Source organism: Gouania willdenowi, chromosome 9 (assembly GCF_900634775.1).
Source record: "Gouania willdenowi chromosome 9, fGouWil2.1, whole genome shotgun sequence".
In the NCBI taxonomy this organism is placed as follows: Eukaryota; Metazoa; Chordata; class Actinopteri; order Blenniiformes; family Gobiesocidae; genus Gouania; species Gouania willdenowi.
Genome location: NC_041052.1, coordinates 21,653,392 through 21,679,358, shown reverse-complemented (window position 1 = coordinate 21,679,358; position 25,967 = coordinate 21,653,392). Strand labels below are relative to the sequence as shown.

The 25,967-nt window shown below is 38.5% G+C and overlaps 1 protein-coding gene across 2 annotated transcripts; it reads left to right on the top strand.

The window, feature by feature from the left end:
* Positions 1-25,967, top strand: antxr1a (ANTXR cell adhesion molecule 1a). 2 transcript variants are annotated; one of them, XM_028457164.1, is made up of 18 exons: positions 1-359; positions 5,111-5,182; positions 5,254-5,325; positions 5,598-5,679; positions 5,840-5,873; positions 6,623-6,702; positions 8,096-8,164; positions 9,475-9,555; positions 10,340-10,400; positions 11,891-11,989; positions 15,838-15,907; positions 15,990-16,068; positions 16,194-16,289; positions 18,292-18,333; positions 18,636-18,731; positions 18,813-18,980; positions 19,588-19,668; positions 24,492-25,967. In XM_028457164.1, exons 1-18 carry the CDS (start codon positions 208-210, stop codon positions 24,864-24,866), a joined length of 1,809 nt encoding a protein of 602 aa, XP_028312965.1. In that variant the 5' UTR covers positions 1-207; the 3' UTR covers positions 24,867-25,967. The 2 variants fall into 2 exon arrangements, with proteins under 2 accessions (XP_028312965.1, XP_028312966.1); XM_028457165.1 differs by lacking the exon at positions 5,598-5,679 and having other exon boundaries at positions 318-359.

The following is a 25,967-nucleotide window of genomic DNA, read 5'->3' as shown; positions in this document are numbered from 1 at the left end:
GTTGGACCTTGCAGAACTCTTCTGATCGTTGTGTTATGTTAGATTATTGATGACAACAATAGGATTCACTGACAAACAAAGGTTCTTCTCATTTTGGATGGCTGAGTTTTAAAGCTGAAGACCTCCATGGCAAACTGAAGAAGAATCTGCAGAAAAGACTACTAAAGATACTTTCCCTAAGCACTTGGTTTGAATGTAGTTGGAATAATGACTTGTGTCTGGAGTAGACGCTCCTGGCTTCCTGTGGTGCTCGGAGCTGTGCTGGTTAATGCCAGTGCTGGACTAGTTGCACCAAACCAGGACAGGAGACATATGTCCTCCTGCTATGGGGGCTTTGATCTCTACTTTGTTTTGGACAAGTGAGTTACCTGACACACATTGGTTGAAGCTTTATTAACTGCTGACATGAACAGTTTCTGTTAATACAGATGCATCCATTACTTGCAAAACAATGATGCATGAATATTACAGTAATGACTTTATGCTACATTGTTTAGAACCATGTAGTCAACCATGTGGCCATCCTTTTGACAGTGCTAAACTGCATGTCAGATGATGCATCATCTTTTATAAAAATGGAATTTCAGATAAAAGCGCTTTTGAAAATGTGGTTTCTGAAAATATTGTTAATCATCTCCCACTGCCAGATATGTCCCTCTGTATTATCTGTAGCTATTTTTATTATGATACAGGGTTTCTTTTTGGAAAAGTATGTATTTTTGAACATTTGACAGGGGGGGACATCTTTTTCATCCAGAAACAGCAGAGATTGTTCAACCTTGAAAAAAAAAATAAAAATAAAAAATAGCAACTTTGATTAAAAATATTCACTGCTCCTAAATAACTACAAATAACTTATATTTTGTCTTTGCCAGAGTTTGTCCTGTTTTGCAGCTTTCCACTGTTTCCCAACTATGTCAATAACCAGTTACAACATCTCATTACCTAAAACTCTTCTCTTTTATTGAAGAATGTGCTAAGATCATGTCTCTGTGGTTCCACTGTTTAAGTCAGTGGTTCTCAAACTTTTCTCAAAAGTCCCCCTTTTGTCTGACTTTAACATGTTGCTTAGAAAACTATTTAAAACAACTATAGAGCATAATGATGGAATGAATTTAGTGCAGTGGTTCCCAACCTTTTTTAGATTGTGACCCTATTTTGATATCAAGAATTTCTGGTGACCCCAAAGACATTTTTTTCTAGATTTAGTTTTTGATCATGTTTGAGCTCAGATATTTATTTATTTTTACTGCATTATAGTTGAACTAGATTTATATTCCACAAAGGGAAATTAGACATGCAGTTGTTTAAGATTGTGTGTCGTCTTCATTAAAAAAAAAGAAGAATTTCAAAAGTCTATTTCAATTTTTCAGAAATTTCAGGCGACCCCACATGCAGTCCCGAAAAACACTGATTTAGTGGTTCCTGAATAGATTTATTTTTTATAGTTTTTATTATTTCCGGTCATCTCACACCTGGGGTGGGACCAATACTGACACTTTGTTTATTTTCCCATCCCCCCCTCTCTCTCAAGTACTCCCTGTAGTGCCCTAGGGGTACACATACCCCTAGGGTAGGGGTCGGCAACCTGCAGCTCTGGAGCCTCATGTGGCTCTTTCACTCTCTTGCAATGGCTCTCTATAGTTTTAAAAATAAATATTAGAATAATAAAGGGTATTGATGATGAGTGACATTACTTTCAAATACAATTATGACAAAAAAAACAATTTGTTAACCTAAAATTAACTCACATTGTGCAATAGCTCAGCCACCTTCCTACTCCATCTCCTGCAACCTCTACACACCATCAACGTTCCATGCACTTGTGGTTAAGCTTAAGTTTTAAATCCCTGGTAATTTAACTAAACTAACAAAATGACAATTCTGGAAGAAAATACAGATTTTATTTTTCATTATTTTATTTATAGAATGTGTTGACCGACACAATCGTGTGTTATCAAATTCAAGTTTTTTTGTTAGCCCTTCAAATACATTAACTCGAAAAAAATGTTGTTTACATTACATTATTTGATATAATTTTAACTGTATAGACTGTTACACACACTATTTTCTTCATTGAGAAGATATTTTTCTTCGGCTCTGGAAGGACTTTAATCCAAGTGAGATTAGATAAAATGGCTCCTTTAAAAGTAAAGGCTGCGAACCACTGGCTAGGTGTACACGTACCCCCATTTGAGAAACACTGTACCTATAGCACATGACTAAGTTCCCATAAATTTGGAAATTACCGGAAATGGGGGGGGTGTGTGGGCTCCGAGCGTCTCATCATATTCATTCATGGAGTTTTCATACCAAACAGCATTCCGATCTAACGAGAACTAACGGAGGAGTAGTCATTTGAAAAATGGGGGCCCCCCGGGCGCCCCGTGACACGTACGAGGTAATGAGCCCCATTTATATATTGGTATGTCCCAATGATTCAGTGCCACCAACCGTCGTAATATTTGACTGGCAAATAAATGAGAAATCGACTTTCTTTTTTTTCTTCTTTTGGGGCCCCCCTGGGCCTCAAAGTGAAAATCAGCCTCAAAGCATTAATGTGTACACAACCATAGATTATACCCGCCAAATTTCAGCCCGATCCGTTCAAAAATGAGAAAGGAGTAGCGATTTTAACTAGTGTACACAACAAAAAAAGAAAAAAAAACAACAAAGTGAGCGGCATTTTCTAGTCAGGTGTGAGTCAACACATTAGTTCCATATAGTGTTTCCTGGTGGGCTTGTCTTGCACATGTTTGGTGATACACTCCTCTCTGTTGATCTTTCTGTGCTTCAGTAAAGACAAGGACTTTAGACATGACCTGACAATAGAAGCTTCTACAGTATTTGACAAAAGTTATTAAGGGTAAGTAGTTATGAGCATGATTTTTTGGAGCTTTAGGCTGGCCAGTGTCCATGTTGATGTCAAGAAAGAAGTGTAACCGTTATTCCATTTGCAGAGGTAATCGGTTTATTTAAAATAAATCCAATTGTGAGGAGTGTTTTTCAAAAAGAGCCACATACAGAGAATGTTGTGGCCTTCTCTGTGTAGTTTGAGTTCAAAGACCGAGTAATACAGCTGCACTTTAAATTTATTGGGAAAAGGGGAAATGAGTGCAAAGTGATTAACTTCCACCCCGACCCTTTTGTGAAAACAGCTGGTTACAGGAAAGACTGTAACAACACTGAAGTACACCCAGAGATATTAAAGAGACACTCAACCCAAAAATATAAACACAGCTCAACTGAAAGACTATTATACACAACCTTTACTAGTTACAATCAGAGGCAATTTAGAAGCTGCATATGCAATAAAAAGCACTGTAAACAAACTGTGATTATCACAGTCTGATTTCTAGTTTCCCGGTAATTGCAATGTCAAAATCTACTCTCGGTAATCGGGTAAGGTTCTTGGTCTTCATAGGAACAACGTCATGACGTCCAAGGACATGGAAGACATCTAAATAAAGGCAAAAAAAGTCTGATTGAAATGCTATTTCTCCAAAAACTCACTAGAGGGTTTTCACCGACGCCACGTTCTGGACAGATGTGCTGCCATTTTGGCGCCACTCAGATGTAAACACTAGACGTTGGAGGCACTCGGAGGTAAACGCTGCGATGGATAAACCACAGAAAAGCTCCTCAAAATGCGTTATTGATGCAAAGGAATACAGGGAAGGACTTGGTCCGCAGGAAAGGGCACGATATTTGGCAAACTTACGCTTTATTGGTGGTGCAGATCCATACGAGTTGGTTCCATCGTCTTGGATCAATGACGACCCGGAGAGTCTTCTGTCTATCATGTATTCTGATATTGTCATCTACCTGGTTTTCTCGCCAAGCCCTACACAGCGGAATACCTTCAAGGTTATACAAGTTTGGAGGCCTATAACCAGATGGTGTGTGGATGAATGAGAGAGCTGCATATCAAGTCATCAATGACAGATGTATTGTGAGGGCCAAAGTAAGCAATGCAATAACGTCTTTAATCAACCAACCTTAACTGTATGATATCATGAATAACCAAGGTGTAATGTTAGCCAACAGTTTTCTATTTCAAGAACCTCCAGTTTGATATGCATTAGTCCACAGACCACAGTCTACATTTTTATATACACTATAAATTAAAGAGCACTTATCACTATCAAAGTTTAAATTCACTTACCTGACAAGAAATGGGGCCAAACAAATTCCGATGTTTTTCAAATTTTTGCCTCTTAGAACCTGGTTTAGCTTTGCTAGCCACATGCGCCTCCTTTTCTCTGATAATCTTTGACATTGTTCTCCCTGATCTGCTATACGTTTTGGAAGTCTATAAAACTCAAAATGTTTTTCACGGTCTGACCGATTTGTACTGCCAATAACACGGCAATAATTCACTATTTCCTCTCAAAATTCAGGATTTGCTTGTGCGAGTTTGCTTTGTTTACCTGCTGAATATTGCCAAGATGGCGACTTCTGGGTTGATGATGCGTCATGAAAACCCTCTATATGTGAGCAGAAATACAAAGAGTAATTCTGCTGTGTCGACAACATGATATGTGAACTCTTCAAAATGGTGATGTCCACATTTAAAGGATGTTACATGTGTTTGAGGCTAAAGATTGATATAAATGACCCCAAAGACATTCCTTAAACAAATTAGTACTAGGTTTTACAATTCCCCTTTAGACCAATCATATAAAAGGAATCATGTAATAAAACTCTGTTTTCCTGGGCGGTAATGCTCCTCGCCCTGGTTGCCAACCGTCGTAAAACTACACAGAACAAAAACTCTGTTTTCCTATCGGAAAAGGGCATATTCCATTGTCCACTGATGGTGATGTTTACCTGCACACTGCTGTTTAAGTACAATGCCACCAATGCCCCCCTCCCCCCACGCCAAACACACACACGCACACTTCTAAGAGTGTTTTTTAAAGCAAAATTCCAAACAAAGCAAAGGAGGTTTGCGAATATATGTCATGATTTTCATGACACACACAACACACACAACAGCAGCAAATGTCCTGCTGCATTTGTATATCTAATTCCTTTATACATAGAGAAAAAACTACAACAGGCCATGGAAAAAAATATCTTAAGATTGAATAAATGAATCTCCCTGCAGATCTGGCAGTGTGCAGAATCACTGGACTGAAATCTACCACTTTGTTGAACATCTAGCCGACAAATTTATAAGGTAAGATAAAATGTAATTTATGTAAAAGATGAAAAAAAAAACCAGTGTTTTAATCTTTTTTCCTACTGCAGCCCACAGCTGCGGATGTCTTTCATTGTGTTTTCCACATGGGGACAGATCCTGATGAGCCTGACAGAGGACAGGTGGGTGCACAGCTCCATTAAAACAGCTTACATTAGATGTTCTTTTCTGTTATTCTGCTAAATTAAAATCAACTTTTAAAAATACCTTCTACTACTGAGTCAGACTCCAGTGTTGTCTGAACTCGTCAGTCCTTTGGTTTTACAGTTAGTGTGTTACCCATCTGCTCTAGCCAGCCAGTCAATGTGTTCATTTGTTACACATTGTTTTCTTAAAACAAAATAATAAAACCCTGCAGTTATGGACACTGGATTATCTTGTTGTTTCTGCTCAGGGAACGCATTCGTCAGGGTCTAAAGGAGCTCCAGGGTGTGCTTCCAGGGGGAGACACTTTCATGCATGAGGGCATCCTGAGGGTGAGGAGCCAAGGTGTCCTACTCCAAACTCACACACATTAAAGCTCCACGTCTGGACAAACAGACTCAACCCAGAGAACCAAAGCACTGTTCTGTACAGACAGGGTGGAGGTATTTTATTTACTGCACTGTGTCACTTCAGCTTTCTTCTCCGTTACAGGCCAGTGAGCAGATATATCATGGAAACACTAAAGGTGTGTATTCTAGGTTTTTACAGCACAAGATCCATTCTATTGTCAAATTATTCCCTCTGTAAATGAGGGGGCATTTGTTTGTTTGTTTCTTTGTCTGTTAGTAGGATTATGTCAAAAGTACTTTATGGATTTTGACAAAACTTGAACCAAAGATAAATACATTTTGAAAGGGAGATATATATATATATATATATATATATATATATATATATACTGATTCTGGATCAGTTTCAAAAATGGAAAAGTCTCCATCTCTCATCACTTGCAAAATTTCAAAAAAATTCACATTTAGTTTTGTACCGTAATTGACCAATCTTTGTAAAATTTGAGGTAAGAATGGTAATATCTGGCAAAGAGGGCTGTTTTGTTAAGTTATGCATGAACTCAGGCTTTATTAATGGTTAAAGTTAAAGTTAAGTCAGGACAAAGTATGTTAACTTCTTCCTGAACATTTAACACTTACTGTGTACAGTTGGATTTAGCTCCTTTTTTGGGACATGTAGGCATTCAAATTACACATGTATTAATATTATGGTTGGGTACATGTCTACCAATACAACTCCACTGGACCCAAAACACAAAATAACTTCCATATCTCTGGCAAGTATTTGATCATATGAGACAGTGAAGGAGTTCCTGTAAAATTAATTTCTGTTTGCTGTGTTTCAGAAATACAATATGTTTAGATATGTTTGGCTTTGTATTGAGTGAAGCAGCATCAGGTTTAATTAAATTGTTTCTTCCTGCAGATTATCGCACAGCCAGCATCATCATAGCCCTGACAGACGGAGAGCTGCACGAGGACCTTTTCTACAGTGCTGAGAGAGAGGTGAGAGAGAAAGAGATGCTGGATGCCTGGCACGAATTAGAAACATGTTAAACACAAACCGTGGAGAAGTCTATCGAAATTCTGACATTTCATACATCATCACTTTTGATCCTTGTGAGCAAAAAAAAAAGGCTTTAGAGCGTCTGCCAGGTTTACACATTCAGCCTTTTTAAGGTCTACACAGAGACGTAGTGATTTATCTGCTCCATCCTCAGGTCAGTCAGGGTTCCAGATGAAACCATGAGAAAGATTCAGGCTTTGATCAGTGGAGCAGGTACTGCTGTACTTTGTAAACATCTATAAGCTGTGGATGGTCTAAGGCTGGTATTACTGTATGCGTATAAAATCAGATTATGAATGATGATCATTCTGAGGCCCTGAAGTGACGTACAGTATATGGACAGTGGATCTGTGAAGATGTGCTGCAGTCTAGGAACCTTTGTTAGCTCCTCTAGTTTACAACATGAGTAACTCACCCATAGAGTATATACGTATGCTTTTACCATTAGAACTATTAACAACCTCAGCATCTCCAATAGGCCGGTTGGAACGAATCACAAAAGCCTCTTCTTCCCAAGTAAACTTTAGCTGCATCTCATTTTGGTACTTCTGGGAATTTTTGGTGAAACCCTTTTTTTCCTTAACCATTTTAAGTATTTTTTTAATAACATCTGGAAAGGGCAAACCAAGAAAACACCAAATAAGCTGCAATTTTGTTGCAGTTCAAGCAATCATGTTTTTTTTTTCTTTTGCCAAACTCATTTATTTTGGTTGTGGATGTAAATAAATTTAAAATAAGCTAATCTTCTTATATTATTATTTTATATTATTATTTTGGTTAAGCACCTTTACAGTATATACCAATAACTTATAAGCATAAATAAGCATTTAATATTCCATCCATCAATCCATTTTCTGACCTGCTTTCTCCTTTTTTCAGAGTCACAGAGGCATTTATTATTGTTATGTCAAAAAAAAATACAAGTATTTAGAACACATTATTGTTGACTTACTGTTCATACATGTTAGATTTAAGATTGGCAGGAAAATAAGGCTATATATATATATGATGCTATAAATGTATTGATACAGATTGTATTCTATGATATTCGATGAGCGTTTAGCTAAACCTGGTGATGTTTTGTGTGTTATTTGTTGATTGTTGTAGATAACACTTGGTCCCAAACAAACAAACGAGTTATCAGAGTTATTCACCTCACCTGCACTCATAATGCTGGCTGATCAATGCAGCGTTTCTATAAATGACCCAACATTGTCTAAAACCTAGACTGACTATTAATTCACTGTATTAAAGAAAAAGGTGAAACGCAGATGTGTAAATGAACCCATGTGTTGACCCCCATCCTGCTCTGTGTTCTTACCTGACTGACAGGCCAATCGTTCCAGAAGTCTGGGTGCTTCAGTTTACTGTGTGGGAGTGAAGGACTTCAACGAGACACAGGTTTGTGTTTTCCACCATCAAACTCAATCTAAACATAAGAAATTCACTGTGAAATCAGTCATATTTTTGTAAATATAATGCTTGGACAAAATCTGAGTTCAGAGATGACCAATACTTCTGTCCTGAAGTGATTTATAAATTCACCACAAGTTAAACTCTGTTTTATTGACTGCACCTTTTACATTAGCTCAAACTATTTCTATTTTCCATGACCAGCTGCTGAACTACTTTGTATTCAGGTGGCCATATATATTTCATTGTTCAGTTCAGTTTGTCAGTTTCATTTGAACAAAAAAATATTCAAACACAATATAAAAAAATATTTAAAAAAAAAAAAATTATATATATATATATATATATATACAGTATATAATATATAACAAAACTGAAACAGCTGACGCAAAATGGTTTTAAGCCCAACATAATTCATAACATTCAAGTTACCTTTCACAATAATACACAAAAAAAATGCAAGCATTCAACAAGTACATTTGAGTTGCCTATATTTCAAATAATGCCAAAAATATATATAATAATATACATGCATGTACTTTCTTTTAAGTACATTTGAGTTGCCTATATTTCAAATAATGCCAAAAATATATATAATAATATACATGCATGTACTTTCTTTTATATACAACATTTAACAAAGAACACAAACATATTTCTACAGCTCTTTTTGAAAATAAATAGTGTGTCACTTATTTTTATTTCTTTATCAACATCATTCCACAATTTAACCCCTAGAACAGACAGACATCTTTGTTTTACTTCTAATCCTTCTTTTGGTAAAATAAACATAAACTGATCTCATAGGCTGTATTTGCAGGTCTGTAGTGAGATTTTGTTGAATGCCTTCTGAAAGAGCATTTATTTTTGTGTCATTTTATAATAAACAATATCTTCAAATTTCACAAGTTTTAATTGAACAAATAATGGATGTGTATGGTCATAATATCCTGCTTTGTTTATCAATCATACAACCTTTTTTTTTGCAATAAAACAAAGTTTACTATGGTCTTAAAAGTGGTTCCCCAGAGTTCTACACAGTAGGTCATATATGGGAGTATCAAAGTAAAATAAATTGTGCAAGGAAATTAAATATAACTTGATCTACATCTTTGGTACCAAAATCCCAAGATTAAGATTGTTCTACATAGTCCTATAGATTCATAACTCATTGAAACCTATCAAACTTTAGTTTATGCTGACATCTGGGTGACTACACAGTGACCTCATGGATGATTTGAATATAAAAAGTGTCATTCTGCCAATTGTTGTTACATTGAACATGATTATTTCTTCAGCTGGCTAAGATTGCTGATAGTAAAGACCATGTGTTCCCAGTCAACGATGGATTCGAGGCTCTGCAAAGTGTCATTGATAAAGTAAGTGTATCAGATCCCTGTGCACAGGTTCTGATTGTACCGCCAGCGAATCCAGTTAAAATCAGAACAGAAGAAAGGAAAAACATTTATATCACACATCAATCTATTCCGGTGTTATTTGATTGATCGACTTTCTGTTCAGTCTGTTAACAAATGTCATGTAGGAGACGTCGTGTTTATTTGTTTTTTGCTGGAAGCTCTGCAACCTATAAAGATCTGAGTTAAACCTGCTGTGACCGTCCATCCTGACTTTCATCAGGCCAAAACTGATCAAAGAAGCACCTCTCAGTACCAGACTGGGTGGTTTACTCCAACACTTAGACCTTAGATTACAGTCATGGTAAATTGACTTATACCTACCAAGGTAGTCCTAAAGCGCTTCATAATATCTGCTCATTCACCCATTCACACACCTCTGGTGCTAGTCAACCACTGGGAGCCACATAGGGTTCAGCGTCTTGCACAAGGACACTTTGAAACACAGACAGTTCTGAGATCGAACCCCCAACCCCTCGATCAGAAGATGACCCGTCTGCCAGCTGAGCCATGGTCATCTGGAGCTGCTTAACGGCAAAGTGAAAACTGCTGCTTTCTGCTCACATGAGACTGACAGATGTTCATAAATCCAATTGGTTTACAGTAACAACCAGACCATGCATGGCAATTTGTCCAGCAAATCTCGTACTTTTTTTTTTTTTTTTAATAAAAAAATCAAAAAAAAGATCCATCACTTTTTGAGGCAAATTATTTTCAAATCTAACATTTTTTCTCATTGTTTTCCTAGATCCTGAAGAAGTCTTGTATTGAGATCTTGGCAGCAGAGCCTTCCAGTATCTGTGCAGGAGGTATGATGGGAATAACATCTTGTTTCTGTTTTCCTATCTCTTTCTGAGATCTTGCAAATTTTTGTGATTATTAGGAACAGAAATGCTTCAATATTCAGCAACTTCTTCAAATAATAGTTTTTTTTTTTCCCATTCATGTGAAGATTATTGAAATATGGTAGAGTCGAGAAAATAATTTGCAAATCTCTACTGCTTCACAAATATGATCAAAGATGAAGCCTCAACTTCTTTAACTAGCATTACAAGCTCTTGTCCACACTCCTTTGTCCTTTCACTGTATCACAATCTGTAAGGTAAAGTGAAGACTGTTAGATTCTGTACACCTGAATGCCTGTGTAGATTCATTATTGGGAAAATAGATTTGGTAAATGCATCGTATCAGGGTGTAGACAGTGAGGTGAAGACAATGATTCTTAGAACAGGAAACAGAAGAGAACAAAGGCCGTACTTGAGACAGAAGAACAAGGGAGTCAAATAGAGAAAGATGTCTGACATCCTGCTGTGAAGGAAGCAGGAAACCTCGATCGAGCTTGTAGCTTTACATGCATTGGGGTTATTGATTATGTTAATTAATCTAGTCATCTGTGTGAGGTGATGAAAGAAAGAACTTGACTGATGTCCTAGTCATTTGAAACACCAGCATTAAAAGATCTACGCTGACAAGACTAATTGAGTGAAAATGACAAACTATATATTGATTTGTCCCCTTAACTTAAGTTTCCTTAGCTTAGAACAAGATGTTTGAGATGAAAAATGAAAAATCTGCTCTCTGGTGAAAACAGAGGGCAGGTCTTTAATGATAATGAGGAGCATGCCGTCTTAAGGCGGGCATACACTGTGTGATTTTTGGCCCATTTTGAACAGATTTTTTACTTGTGCGACTATTTTTGAGATCGGGCCGAGTCTCGGCTAAATTGTGTCATGCATCGTGTAATATACGCCTCACGACAAGCTCCCAATCAGCAATCATATGGTCGCAAGAAAATCAAACATGTTTGAAATCCTGGTTGCCCCGAGTGACGGTATCACACTGTTGAAACAGTGCCACAGACTGGCTTACTTCAAACTCTTACACTGCATATGCACTAACACTGTAGGACTGCTGTAAAATTGATGGACAGTACTGCCCAGACAACTCCTGGTCCATCACATCACCTCCTTTTCTTTTTTGAAGCTCTTTTTCCTGAAATTCACAAGTGTCTCTCCACTTCTGGGTTCTTCTTCTTCTGTTTTAATGGCGACGCTTCAGAGTTCTTTTTCTTCATCTAATTTTTACATTACAATTCTGGAAACAAGACGTACAGTGTGAGCAGTCAGGTTGCATTGTGTCGGTCCGTACAATGTGAGAACATGAACCGTGAGCTGCGCACATTCAGGCTCTGGATTTGAGTTGCACAGTTTGGGCTGGAGACGAGTACAACAATTGAAAAAAATCACGCAGTGTATGCCGCCTTTTCTCATCAAATATGATCCTGTCCTTCGTTCTCCAGAATCCTTTCAGGTGGTGGTGAGAGGAAACGGATTCCTTCTGGCACGAAATGTTGACCAAGTCCTCTGCAGCTTTCGTATCAACGACACAGAAACTAAGAGTAAGTAACACAATTACTTTAACTTTCCACCCTGCAGTGCTTTGGATACCACAGCACAGTTTGACAGTAGCATCAAAGGAGACCCTGCAGCTCTCTAACGCTAACTGTCTGAAATAAATAACTACGGTAACTGGGAGAGGCTTCGCTGGGTTTCCCAAAAATCCATTACAGAGTAATTTGCACAGCACCGGGATCAAATGAACTGCTGTGCTGGTCTTACTGGCAGCCTGATGTTTTTTAAACAACACGCTGAGCTGTTTCACAACACGGAAAGTACAACCTAAAGATAAAAAGACAAAAGACGCAGCAGGGCCACACACACAGCAGAGCGTCATTGGTGATTCAAGCAGTTTACGAGCATTTTACAGTAAGAACAGTTCAAATCATTTCCTATTGCACAAACCACTGCAGCTGCAGGAGATGGAGAGAGATACGATTTTCATTAAGAATTAGAAACATTATATTGTACCTATCTGAGGTCATATCTAAATGGGCATTTAGAAATGCCACTGTTTAAAGGAGCATAGGGCAGGATTTAGAAATCAGACTCCATAGTGACACCACGGTGGTTGGTGTAACTGCAGTCATCAGCCAAGAAACTGTTCGGTCACATAGTGTTGTTTGCGCTGCAGCATTCTTTTTCTGCAGCAGCCACAGCTGATCCGCGGTGGATGTAGAATGGAGCACAGGACAATTTTAAAGGAATACACCATTGAAATATTCCTTTTACTGCACAATATAACATGGATTATCTTTGATACATGGATTGTGTAATTAGATCCGATGGGTCTCTTGTGTGCACTGCGCCCCTGTTTGTGTTTCACTTTTGTTTTATAGCCGTGCGCTAATCTGATGTTGACATTAACAGTGGTTTGTTAATATAATCGATGCTTACCACTAAAACAAAAGTATATATGTTATTTCTTTGAGAAAAAAAAAAAAAAAAAAAGTTTTCCACTGTTGGGTCGGACTAGGATGAGAAAATGCGGCCCGATTCACACTCCAACTGTGACACGGTTAATTATTTACTCTCCGTTCATGTGACTGTTTACTGCAAGCCCTGTGCACATGCCTCTGTAGAAGCAAACAGTAGTTTAGTCCACCGTGCTTGTCTGAGCCGTCTTTTTCTCATTCTTTGTTATTTCCGGTTTATTGGGATGGCTCTACAAGCCGTCGTGAACCTGCACCAGCGTCATTTAACGTCACCATCGGCGTCCGCAGAACTGGGCGAGGAAAAATCAGACTCCGAAAACAAGTACAAAATGTATCACAATCTTTAAGGCAATAAGTAGAAATATGTATTTACTCATTCTCTTTAGTTTAGTATGCATTATTACCCATTAGCATTAAAAAAAAACTTTAAATGAATCTTTATTTTTTTCTCAAATCCTGTCCTATGCTCCTTTAAGTCTTTATTATAAAAACTGTTTCACTGAAATGTTTTTCAGATGCAGGCATGAGCAAATGATCTCATGTCTATCTCAGTTATCCTCCTCAAAATATATTCATGTCTCCAAAATGACTTCAGGAAAATATTTAGTTTTTGGTTGTTTGAAGGAACAATCTTTGACATGAGAAACTACCCATAATACTGTACCACTATTACTGACTTTTTAACTGCAGCCCTCTTGATCTTTTGCAAGCGTGTAAAACGCTAAAACAAGCAGCAGCAGTGTGTCAGTACATGTGTTTACCAGATGAATTATTGTTTGATGGAGAGTCTCCAGGAATAGACACTGAAGCGGATCCTGTTTAGGATCAGCAAAGGACAACGGAGCAAAAAGTGGAGAAGATTTAAACTCTGCATGATTATCGCGCTCTCATCTGGACATGGATAAAGGCAAATATTCAGAAAAATGTGAAGGCATTACAAATGAAACCATCCCTGATGGTCACTGGATGCTGGAGCCTTTGCATTAACTAGAGACAAAGGTGCTCGCTTGACAGATCGCCAACACACCAAGATAATCAGAGACACATCAGTGTTTACCTTACAATGTTTCTACGCCCCACCTTTGTAGATTTCCACTGTAAAGCTGCTTGATTAAAAAATATTAAGGGGGGAAGCATAGAGTTGTGGTGGGATTTAAAAAGATTTTCAAAATTAAACCCTCCCTAAAAAAAATAAAAAACACTAGAAGAATGTGGGTCCATCCCAGTTCCAGGCTTTTCTTTGTGGAGTTTACTCAGGCTGCTCTACATTTCATCAACAGTGCAAAAAAAAAAGAAAAGTAATCTGTATTAAATTGTGAATATTGTTACTTCTCTGTTATGGCTATGAGGTTATACACTCCCTTGTGTCTATAGTAATCTTACATTGTTTTCTTGATGATCAGAATAAACAGATCTAAAATATAGATGGGATTGATCCATGAATAATATCATGACCATTGTGTCCTCTCTGTAGGTTGATACATGTCAACATTCACCATGCAAGACACTGGCTGCCATGATGAGGTTCTTTAACTTCAATGAAACGGTTACATTTCAATGTAAACACATTTCTTATGTAGTAATGCAATACCAAATACAACAGGTCAAAACAACAGCACAAAAACGCTTGCCTTACAATTCAAAATGTATTAAATTAAATATCGTCAACAAGCAAAGTAAAGTAGAATATTGATGCTTCGCAGTAGGAAACACTGACAGCAAACCAGATACAGTGTCTTGCTTGGTTATAATGTCAACAAGCAAACAACCAATAATAGTTGTTATATTGTAGTTGAACATGCAGTTTGACACCCCCTGGTGGCTGCAGGTCTCCATCCTTTCTCATAATCCAGGTTTAGCCACAAACAGATTTAATTAAATGACTCCAACACCACATTTGCTGATTTTAAAGCTTTCCTTCACATGGTCAAATCAAAAGCAAAACTATAATACATGTACCGTTAGTCTGTTGGATGGTCAAACAGATAAAGTTGTGCAATGTGAGTTACAGTTTAGTTAACGGATCCAGTGAGGTTGATTTGTGTGTGTTGAAATTGAGTCAAGCCAGCTGTCGGCTGATACTGCAATGAGACGAGTTAACCATTTCCTATTCGCAGCTGGATGTTTTACGTTTTGTGCAGTTCACAGTCCTCTGTGACTCAGGGAAAAACAGTAAACATAGCAAACTGACAGGTTTTTTTTACTGACATCCCGTTTAGTTTGTCTGCCCTCAGTGAACGCTCTACTCTACCGTAAATTCCAATAACTTACTCTGTGTTTGTCTGCACCTCACAGTAGAATATGTTCCCTCTCTGAGTTGGGGGAGTGAAGTGAACAATCATATAAAACATCCCATCATGGACTGAAGAGATGTTTGCTATTGTCTCCAATATGAGGGGATTGAAACAAAGGGAATCTGCTGAGTGAAGAGAATAAGGTCATATCTTGACTCTGCTTTGGAGTTAGAGGACTGTGCTGTTTGTGGGGGTGGAGTGGGGATGAACTCTGGAATGAGTAACTGGCCCAGTTTGTTTTGGCGTGGAGCTGCTTTTGGCAGCATTGATCACACAGCCCTCGTTCTCCGACCCCTCCGTCCTCCTGCATTATGGTCCTTAAAACCAGCAGCCGCTCATGTTGATTTGCTCAGTCTTAGAATATGTTCTACTCCTGCCAGAATAAGCAGGCATGATTTGGGCTGTGATGCTTTTGGGGCCATTTTAAACAGCCGCCTCGACAAACGGAGGTGAAAATGTGTGTATTAGTGGGATACAGATGTTTGCATGAGCTCATCTTAAAAAATGGTATCCGGTAACATATGTTTTCTGTCATAATTTGTTCAATAATGATTGAATTTACCTAATTCTTTGGATAATAATCAACTAATGGTTTTAATGACTGTTTCTGCACCCACTTAGTGGTGAAGCCTTTGGTGGTGGAAAACACGTACCTTCTTTGTCCTGCACCAGTGCTTCAAGATGAGGGCATGTAAGTTCTGACTGTTTGGATAAATATGGATTTTAAAGCAGCTTTATATAGGAACTGAAGTATGTTTTATTTCTTCTGTAAGGGCTGCAAATCTTTACGTCAGTATGAATAAAGGTCTCAGTTTCATCTCCAGTTCTGTGACCATCACCAGTGTCGGCTGTGTGAGTATATACCATATTTTTTCACTCTATCACTTTTTTGAACAACACTTGAGAGGGCAGTAAAGTGTCTCTCTCATTCCTGCACAGAGCAATAAAGCGAGCATGTGTTGACGTGTCTGTTTCAGTCTGATGGGACCGTTCTGGCCATAGCTCTGCTCATCCTGATGCTGCTGCTGGGTTTGGCTCTCCTCTGGTGGTTCTGGCCACTCTGCTGCACTGTGGTGAGTTACATTCACCGCTGTCATAACATGCACAAGTGAAGTTTTTTTTTTTACTTATAAATGTGTTTTTGGATGACACACACATGCCTACACATTATGAGACAGTGAGGATTTGTTTTGTGTGTGACTAAAGTTACCCAAAGCACCCATTGATCTGCTTAAAGCTCCAATGGTGAGAAAGTTCAAGTTTATGAGTCAAACAGGGTCTTCTGGCTCTTCAGGGGTTAAATCAGCTCTGAGCTGACAGAGGTCAAAGCCAACAGTTGAACATTTGTGAAACTAATTATCCTGCTGCTGAAATGTGTGGTTTTTCCAGGGGTCACAGTCAGTGACCTCCATATATTACCTCTCAGTGCAACTTGAGCAGACCCAATGATAGAGTTAGAAGTGGAAAAGTCATTCATCAATAATGAATCAGAATAATTTAAATTAGCCCTTTTGCTACAGATGAGAAATAAAAACACACAAGAGCCCTCAGAGAGCGCACACCTCTGCCAAGTGCCAAGTATCCTGTACCAGTTATTTGGATCAGTGATTCTGATCATGGTTATTCACACTTTAAAGGATTGGAAGAAATTTCTATCCTATTAATAATGATACAGTAGGGGACACCCAGTTTTCAAAATAAAATTCTCATGACATTCACAATCCACATCTGATCTGGAGGAAATTTGGTGGGATAATTAAGGAACCAACCCAACATAACTTGAGTCAAATTTCAAAAAGATCGTTGATTACAAACCGAATTTTTGCCAATAGTAAGAAACTGTGATTTTTATTTTTTTTTAAACTGATCCACAATCAGTATATTGATGCAGATCACTTCAAAATGTAATGGGATCTTTCGTGACATAAGGTCTATCTTTGGTCAAAAGTTTGTCAAAATCCTATTAGTGCTTTTGCCGTAATCTTGCTACAGACGCACAAATAAACGCAGGTGACAATAATTAGCTGGTGTAGTGATCTCAGCAGACTTGACTATGGACAGTATTCACCATTACATGGGAACGTTGGCATTTAGGGTTCTGTCTGTCGCAAGTCTGATGCAAACTGTGCGGTCCCTATAAGGACTGGTATGACATATGGAGCGATGGCTGGTTATGTGCTCAAAGTGAGAAGTTGTCTTCATCGTCATACTTGCAACTTCCAAACTGGCTGTTTATTGTACAGTAAAAATTTGCAATGATGAATGACTAATTATCAACTCACCTCACACAATAACTATCCTGCTGCTTAGGAACCACAAATATGATATATCGTTGCATTGCATGACAGGAATTTAACTTGGACCAAAAAATTAAAAATGTCAACATTACGGCTAACCAACCCAATTACCAAAAATAACATGAAGTTCTAGATCAAATGGTATTCATTAAGAACAATTTCAGACCATTTCGATTGAAGAAAACTAAATCTGATGGAGGAAATCAACTAAGCATCATTAATTAATGGATAGAGATCTATGCAACACTGTTTCTAAAGGCTTCAAGGAAGATCTTTGACCATGGCAACACCTAATAGCGTAAAAACTTTAATTTATACACTACTGTGAGATGCACAGCCAAGAGAAAATACCAGCTTGATAATAGACTAAATAATCAATTTATTTTAAAATGATCTATTTTGGCCTCCAGAAAAACATTCATTGGCCCAAACAGTTTGACTACAACTTTAATATCTTTAGTCGAAAGATAAGCATCTTTTCTTTAAACTACACACACAGAAGTAGAATGCAGAGTATTCACAAGCCCTTTGCTCACATTTTCTCCTAATCAACAACTGCAGGCCAAAGAATCTGGAAGGCAGATTTCTAGGTCAGCGTTTTGCTCTTGTAAATGCCGACTCAGGAGGGGGAATGCATGTGTGTACGCGCTGTTGCATTTGGAAAACACATGACAGGAGGATGAAACAAAAATGCACTTTAAAACTAAAGTTTTGGTCTTCTGTGATCTTTTGATTGAAAACACTCTTTCTTTCTCTTTGTTTCTTTGTGTGCTCACAGGTTATCCATGAGCCCCCACCACCACCAGTGGAGGAGAGCTCGGTGGGTACTGCAACATGTCTTCTTATCTTTTAATGACATATTGACCTGCAGTACATTCAGATAACTGCTCACACTTTGAATTAATTTATCATCATTAAAAATATTTTTTAACCTTGAGGCAAGTGCAGGTCCATTCGATTCACAAGTTCTATTGAAAGGTGAAAAGTGAACAGAAAGCTATTTATTTAAGCTCTAGGTTGAATGCACAAAAATGTGCATGAAAGTGTTTACATGCTAATAAACATACCATTAAAATCTATATACAGTTGATTGAGCCAAGACTTTATGTGACTCTCTCACAGGATGAGGAGGACTTTGACGGCCCAAAGAAGAAATGGCCGACTGTAGATGCTTCTTACTATGGAGGAAGAGGAGTTGGAGGAATCAAAAGGATGGAGGTTTGAACCAAACTTAACTCAAAAAACGACACATTACACAGCATGAGAACCATTAAGAGGTTATCATGTGGTTATTCTTAGGTTCGTTGGGGTGAGAAAGGCTCGACTGAAGAAGGAGCAAAGCTGGAAAAAGCCAAAAATGCCAAAGTGAAGATGCCTGAGCAGGAGTTTGAGTTTCCACCCACTCGGGTTCTGAACAACGGCATGCACAGACCATCAGGACCGCAGAAGTGGTACTCACCTATCAAGGTACAAAAACAGAGACTGGATCCACAGAAGCTTCAATGACAACATTGTTTAAAAATACATCAAATCTACTTTTTTCTGTAAAACCTCTGCAAGAAATATGCTAATGAAGCTTTAGAGGTGTCAGTAATTTAGTTATTAATATGTGTTGGTGAGAAAAGCTTGATGTGTGTTAATGCAATGAGGCTTGTGTGACTACTGGCACACAGACTTTTCCTCCAGGGCTTGCGTTTAGTTAAAGGAGTCATAGTGAAGTCTTCCCAGTCAGCAGGGGACTGCTAATAGAAACCAGACTCCTGTTAGACTGACCTCCGGGAAGAAGGACTGCAAAGCCAGCACTTTTGTGACGAAAAACAGCTGCATTTGCTGCTCTTATCCTCAAACTATTTAGTGCTTTTAAAAAACTAAGAAGAGTCAATTCAGAAGAAACTGAAACATGTAGTGTGTCATTGTAAAAGCTGCAGGGTTACAATAACTGTGACTGTAGCAGCTGGAGTTTATAAGGGACGGGTAATACTGTATGTATTTAAAAGAATGAAAACCAATGGGTTCATAAGAGAAAAAGAAAACACATTTCCATCATATTTTGCTTTCTTTTGTGTTTCCAAAGGGAAAACTGGATGCATTGTGGGTACTACTAAGAAAAGGATATGATCGTGTGTCTATAATGAGGCCTCATCGTGGCGACAAGGTAAGAAAATCATGAAAACTGCAAAAAAGGGTTTTAAACATTTATCAATACTTTTGTTTTGCGTACATCAGCATTAAACCTCGAGTCATTTTTGGATCTGAAACAGTAAAGAGGAAGCACCAGCTGTTTAGCTGTGTGTGCACAGGAAAAAAAAAAAAAAAAAAAATAGTGATTCATGGGAAAATGTGTGGCCATTTGGGAGTGAATCCACAGAGCAGTGTAACGTAAAGACGTCTGCTGAAGTCATTATGAGACGCAGAATGTTATGTCTCATAAGCCAGCTGAGTAGAGCGCTAACGCCACAAGGAGCTCCACAGCTGGCAGCAGCCTCAGCGCTCACATCACTAATCGTACGATGATCTGACTGTTGAGTTTTTCTCATGTTTGCCCAAAGATTCCAAATCCCCTCCATTACAAAAGTAGTGTGCACCAGTCACTGCAGTGTGTGCTGTTACAAAGCAGCCACTAAGAAAATCCTAGGTTTGGTTAGCATGTATACTTTTCAAAGAAACAAGATTTCTACGGGTCATCTTAGATGAAAACTTAAAATAATGTATCTAAATGCTTGTTTATTTTGAATAAGATTAAATACAATTTACCATATAATTCAATGAGAATGTTATATTGCTCAATTATTTTACCTTATTCAAATTATTGTGTAGAAAAATGGGGTAATACATATCACATAACGCCTTTATTTCCTTTACAAAAAGGCCATTCATATTTTTAAAGCAGGATTTAGAGACCACACAAATCCACTCTTCATTAGGTCAGGATTATTAAAACTATTAGTGATGTTCAAGTCTTGAAACAAAGCTCTTCCACAGGACTTACAAAAGTTACATAAGTTTACTTCTGAAGATGAAAAAAATAGAAGGCGGTACGACTTTAAACATCCAAGAGCACGAACAAATTCGAAACAAATGTGCTGTGTCTGTGTCTGTAGCTGGTGTAAAAGCCTGGAATTCTCAAAACGAAGATTTAAAAAGTTGCAAAAATATTTTGGAATTTAAAAAGCGTTACAAAAAAAAAAAAAAACAACTTGCATCATATCTAATTGATTCTTGTTTATCTTTGTTAAAAAAGTGGGCAAATAAATATTAGAATATTATCCTTCCATCTGCTCCTTTCTGATCATGGAAATGTATAAAACACTGAAAGTGTAAACTGTATGTGGCTTGTACAACTATGCAATTTCATGAAAGGAATAAAGAAATGAATGAATGAAAGCTCTTCTGTATTTACAGGGGGTACTTAGAGGAAAATTAAAAAATAAAAGCATTAAAAATATGGGGTTTTAAATCATTATTTTGATGATGGAAATAATCTTTATTACATGAACTAAAAATACAAAGGTCAATCATGGTGTCACACCAGGCAGGAGATGACCAGAAATGATAGACTATAGAAATAAATCCATTCAGGAGTCATTAAATACTGTTTCATTCTACTCATTTACAAAATGAGATTCTTTAAAATGTGTGTTTTCACTCATTAGTACAAAGGGGTACTTGGGCCAAAAACATTTGAGAACCACTGAGCTACTTGGTACTATAAAAAACACAGAATTATAATACAATTTGTTTGGTATGAGATTGGCACGGCCTAGGACACATTTCAGTCTTGTTCCTGAAAGAACCTGATGCTTTTTTATTTTTTCATTTTTTAAAGAAAAGGGTTCAAATATGTCAAAGTGAAAAAAGAGCAGAGGTTTCCACAGCTGCACAGGGTGGCACACAGCTGTGTTTACAGGGTGAGGAGTTGAGTTTTGGAGCTGAAATGGGACTCGTCTGACCTGAGATCATCAGAGGAGAACAATGAGGAGAACACTGCACACGTGCACAGTATGAATGTGATCATGCCAACAGTCCATGAGATGTTAGTTACAGACTAACTTACTCTGTGGACAGAAAAGAAACGTGAGATTGGTCAGGCATGAGTCAACCGTACAAACTGCTTCACAAGTTGATTTAATAAGTCCCTTTAGGACCTAGGTTCCCAAAGGGATATGCGGAAATTCTTTTTTATTCTGAATAGGATGTTTTCTTATGTCCTTACAGATTATTATTTAATATTATTCCTCAACAGGATAGGTAAAATTCAGGGACAAATTTCACTCTTGGGCTACATAGTATATGATATTACAATATTACGTTTTTTTTTTTTTAAATGTGCAGGAGTAGTGGGTACATAGCTTCAGGTTAAACGTCTGAAAGGGTACGTGAGTGTGAAAGGTTTGTGGAAACCACGGGCGACCGTGGCTCAGGTGGTAGTGGGTCGTCTTCTGATCGAGAGGTTGGAGGTTCGATCCCAGTACCTGACTATGTGTCAAAGTGTCCTTGGGCAAGAAACTGAACCCTAAGTTGCTTCCAGTGGTCGACTAGCGCCTTGCATGGCAGTCCTGTCCCACTGGTGTGTGAATGTGAGAGTGATTGGGTGAATGAGCTGATATGTAAAGTGCTTTGAGACTGCTTCAGTGTGGTGATAAAGCGCTATATAAATCAAGTCCATTTACCATTTACCACAACATTCAATTTGATGGCAATTTGTTGCCTTTAGAGGTTTAGAGGTTACCAGTGATACTAATCCAAATGTCTTCAGTCTCAATGTGTTGTGTTTGCATGTTCTCCCTGAACTTAATCTGCAACATTGTGTCTAAAAGATCTAGCTTTTAAAACACTTCACTCCTTCTTAGATTAAAATAAGAAAATATTAAGTATAAATCTGAAAATATATACATTTGAAGGACGAGACCTCAGACTCTGGTCCCTGAGGCTCAAAGTCCCGCATGTTTTAGATCTCCATGCTCCAAAACAACTGAGGCCCACATTTTGTAGAGCTGAAAGATCAAGTTCATTAATGCAACATGTAAATCATGCAAAACTGCACCCCTCCAGGACTCTCCAAATAATAATTTAAAAGCCTAATATCTAATATCAAGTGCTCACAACAAGCCAAAGTCAAGTTTCTGTTCTACAATCATATGATTGCTACACTCTATAGATGTGTATTCAATCTGTAAGTCATCGAATTACCCACAATGCAACAGATGGTGAGCAATGAGGAACATAGATAGTGGAGCTTCTCATCATTTCTGCTTCAGAGTTGCTTATCTTAAACACACAAACTGGGAATGTACAATTACAACTTCCTCCCCATAAAACCACTTCATTAGCACAATGGGGGGAAAAATCTGTTTCCAGTTTCCTGAACCAGTAAACAAGCTCTTTCTGATTGAAACTAGGAGTCTCCTGTCTAAGGCTTGCTTTACTAAGTCCTGCTCAGTGAGTGCAGTAATAGGACAGCGGCCTGTGGTTCCTCTCATTTATCTAAACAGCTCATTTTGTGTGTATCCTATGCCAGCTTTCCTTCAGTTCCACCACCTTCTTTGACTTATCGTACAATAGAAAATAATACAAATTGGTGCCGTACTCAGGTTTTTTTTTTATTTCAGAAGACGTTTTACCTTTACTTATTTGTACAGAAATAACGGCTTCATGCTTTCCTCAGTGTATTAGTGCTACCCGTTATCTAGAGCAGTGGTTCTCAAACTCTCAGCCCGTTACCCCCAAAATAAAGGTGCCAGAGACTGGGGATCCCATCCTCACTGTACCTGAAGGTGGTTGCACACACACATGAACAGTCATGTGGGGACAGGGGCATCTATAAGGGGGAATAAAGGTGAGAGCTTTTTGGGGTCCATCCATAAAGTCAGCAAAATTATGGTCCATTGTTATTTGAATCTGTGATAACCATATTTATTTATTTATCGGAATAATATCCACTGTTATCCAGGAAGTTTATTATTGTTTGTGCCATATTATATAGTCATTTTAAAGATGTAAATCCTTGTTTTAATCAGAAAAAAAAACGAGTTAAAAGTGACCAAAAAATGGTGGAAAAGGTGGTGAAATGGGATTTTAAAAACCACAGAAATTGGTTAATAGTTGCAAATTAGAGTGGTCAAAAACAGACAGAAAAGGTGGTAGTGGAAGAGAGGGGATTGGAGTAATGTCATTTTATCAGTAGGAACAATAAGTTTTAACCAGCAAATAATGAGCATGATAAATCATTAACGTGGGTGAGTTGGCAAAAAATAAGCATGAAATATGGTGAAAAGAGGTTAAAAGTAACATTAATGGATCAACATATGCAACATTAGGTGGTGGAAAGGGTTTGTAAGTGCCCAAAATGTCTTGAAAGTAGAAAAATGAGCAGGAAAGCCATAGAAATTTGACTGAGGTGTGGTGGGAATGTGATTAATGCAGCAAAAATGCACTAAAAGGAGAAAAAAAATATGGCAAGAAAAAGGGATAAAAATAGGTTAAAATATGGCATGTTTGGTGTAGTAGCAGAAAAAGGGTAAAAATAAGCAAAAATGGGCTCAAATTGTTCAGAGAATATGTTGTTACTCAAACAGAGAACAATAGTCAGCAACAGTAGGTATGAGAAAAACTGAAAAACTTTGTTTTCTGGCTGATATCGAACTGATATCCTATATCCATATCGGATCGGGACACCCCTCCTAGCAACCCCAAAAGGGATCCTAAGTTGAGAACCCCTGATCTAGAGAAAACCAAAGAAAAAAAAAATCATTATTAATTAATCCAATAAAGCAGCCACCAAGGTGTTAGCTAATGGAGATCCAATGAACAAATAAAGTTAAAAAAATAAATGTTTGCCCCCTAAAGGTTTTATGTTCTTCATGTGTCTCCAAAAGCCAAAGCAAAAAAGCTCAGGAGTCAACCCTTGTCCTTGGCCGCACTGAGTCACATTCACAAACTGTCTGATGTCTGTGCACAACTTGTGTTTCTATTTTCCAGGGAAGATGCATGAACTTCACCCGTGTTAAAGCTCCTCCTCCTTACCACCACCAGTCGTCTCCCATCTACAGCCCACACATCAACAGTCCCCCTCCCCCACAGAGCACCCTCCCCCCTTCTCCCAGAAGTCCTGTATCATCTCCATCCTTTTCCTTCTCTTCTCCTCCTTCACTGCCGTCGAACCCCCCTCCTCCCATCACTCATTCACCCCCACCTTACACGTCCCCTCCTAACAGAGCTCTTCCTCCAACCAACCTGTTCTCACCCGCTCCAACCTCGCCACCACCCTGCCACTCCCTGCCTCCTGCTCCACACGGACCTCCTCCTGGACGGGCCCCTCCCCCTACACGCCTGCCCCCTCGGCCTGGCCTTTAGAGCTTTAATGACTGTGGGACCCCATTAGGAGAGACCACATGAGGACATGGCTGTGCCACGCTCAGTCAGTGGTGGACCTTCTACCACCAGGAGCAGCATTGAAGACTTCATGTCAGCTTTGTGTTTGCAGTAACATTTGTACACATTTAGCTATCCCATTGGATGCTTGAATCACAGGAATTTACTACAAATGAGAGCACGCAGGGATGACTCTGGAAACAGAACCAAAGTCTGTTCACTTATTCTTCAAACAGCGAACCTGATAAGATTCCCTTTCTTCATGCAGCATACGTCGATGCATCTGCTATTTGGTGGATTAAGTGTGGAATGGTTACATCCAGTTTCACTGCCAGTTGTTGTTTTTGTACCTCCTGCTCAATGACAAAGTATTTTACTATTGAGAAGATCCGGTAGTAAAAACGTGGCGCACACACTGCAGGAATGTTGCTAATGTGAAACGCTGACATATCACGACACGAACAGTCGATGAGGATGTGAAAAAAAGTCAGTTTGATGTTGATGTTACACCATAGGGATTATGATGTCTGTTTAATATTGTGTTGGAGGATTTTGTTTGCTCACAGCTTTGACGCTTCACATAAACTCTACTGGATGACTAAATCTTGCAATTTCTCACAAATAATTTTAGCGAAGATCATGCAGGTAACCTTGCCTGCAAGATGGATTCTCCTGGTGTTCACAAACACCAGAGTCCATCTTGTGCTGTTCCCGCCTTTGCCTTTTGAATCCGAACCGAAGCATTTAGAACCAATCACGAGGCAGTGTTGTGGTTTAGGGCGAGATATCCGGGTGTGATGAAGGCAGAAGCATCGAAGCAAAACTGACGCATGTGCAGTTGCGAGGAGAGGAACTAGCCGGGCTACCGCTATTAGCATAGCTCTGAATCGAATTAGAAAGAGGTCAATGCAGGAGGATGGTTAACGTGCCCTTAACTCACATACTCGTGTTGCAAAAACAGCAAACGTCACTCAAGGACGTAATGACCGCAGCATTACTATCGCAAAAGAAAGTTTTCACCAGAGACGCCTTGTTGTTGTTGTTGTTGTAGCAGCGTCTCTGTGGCGCATGCTGATGACATCA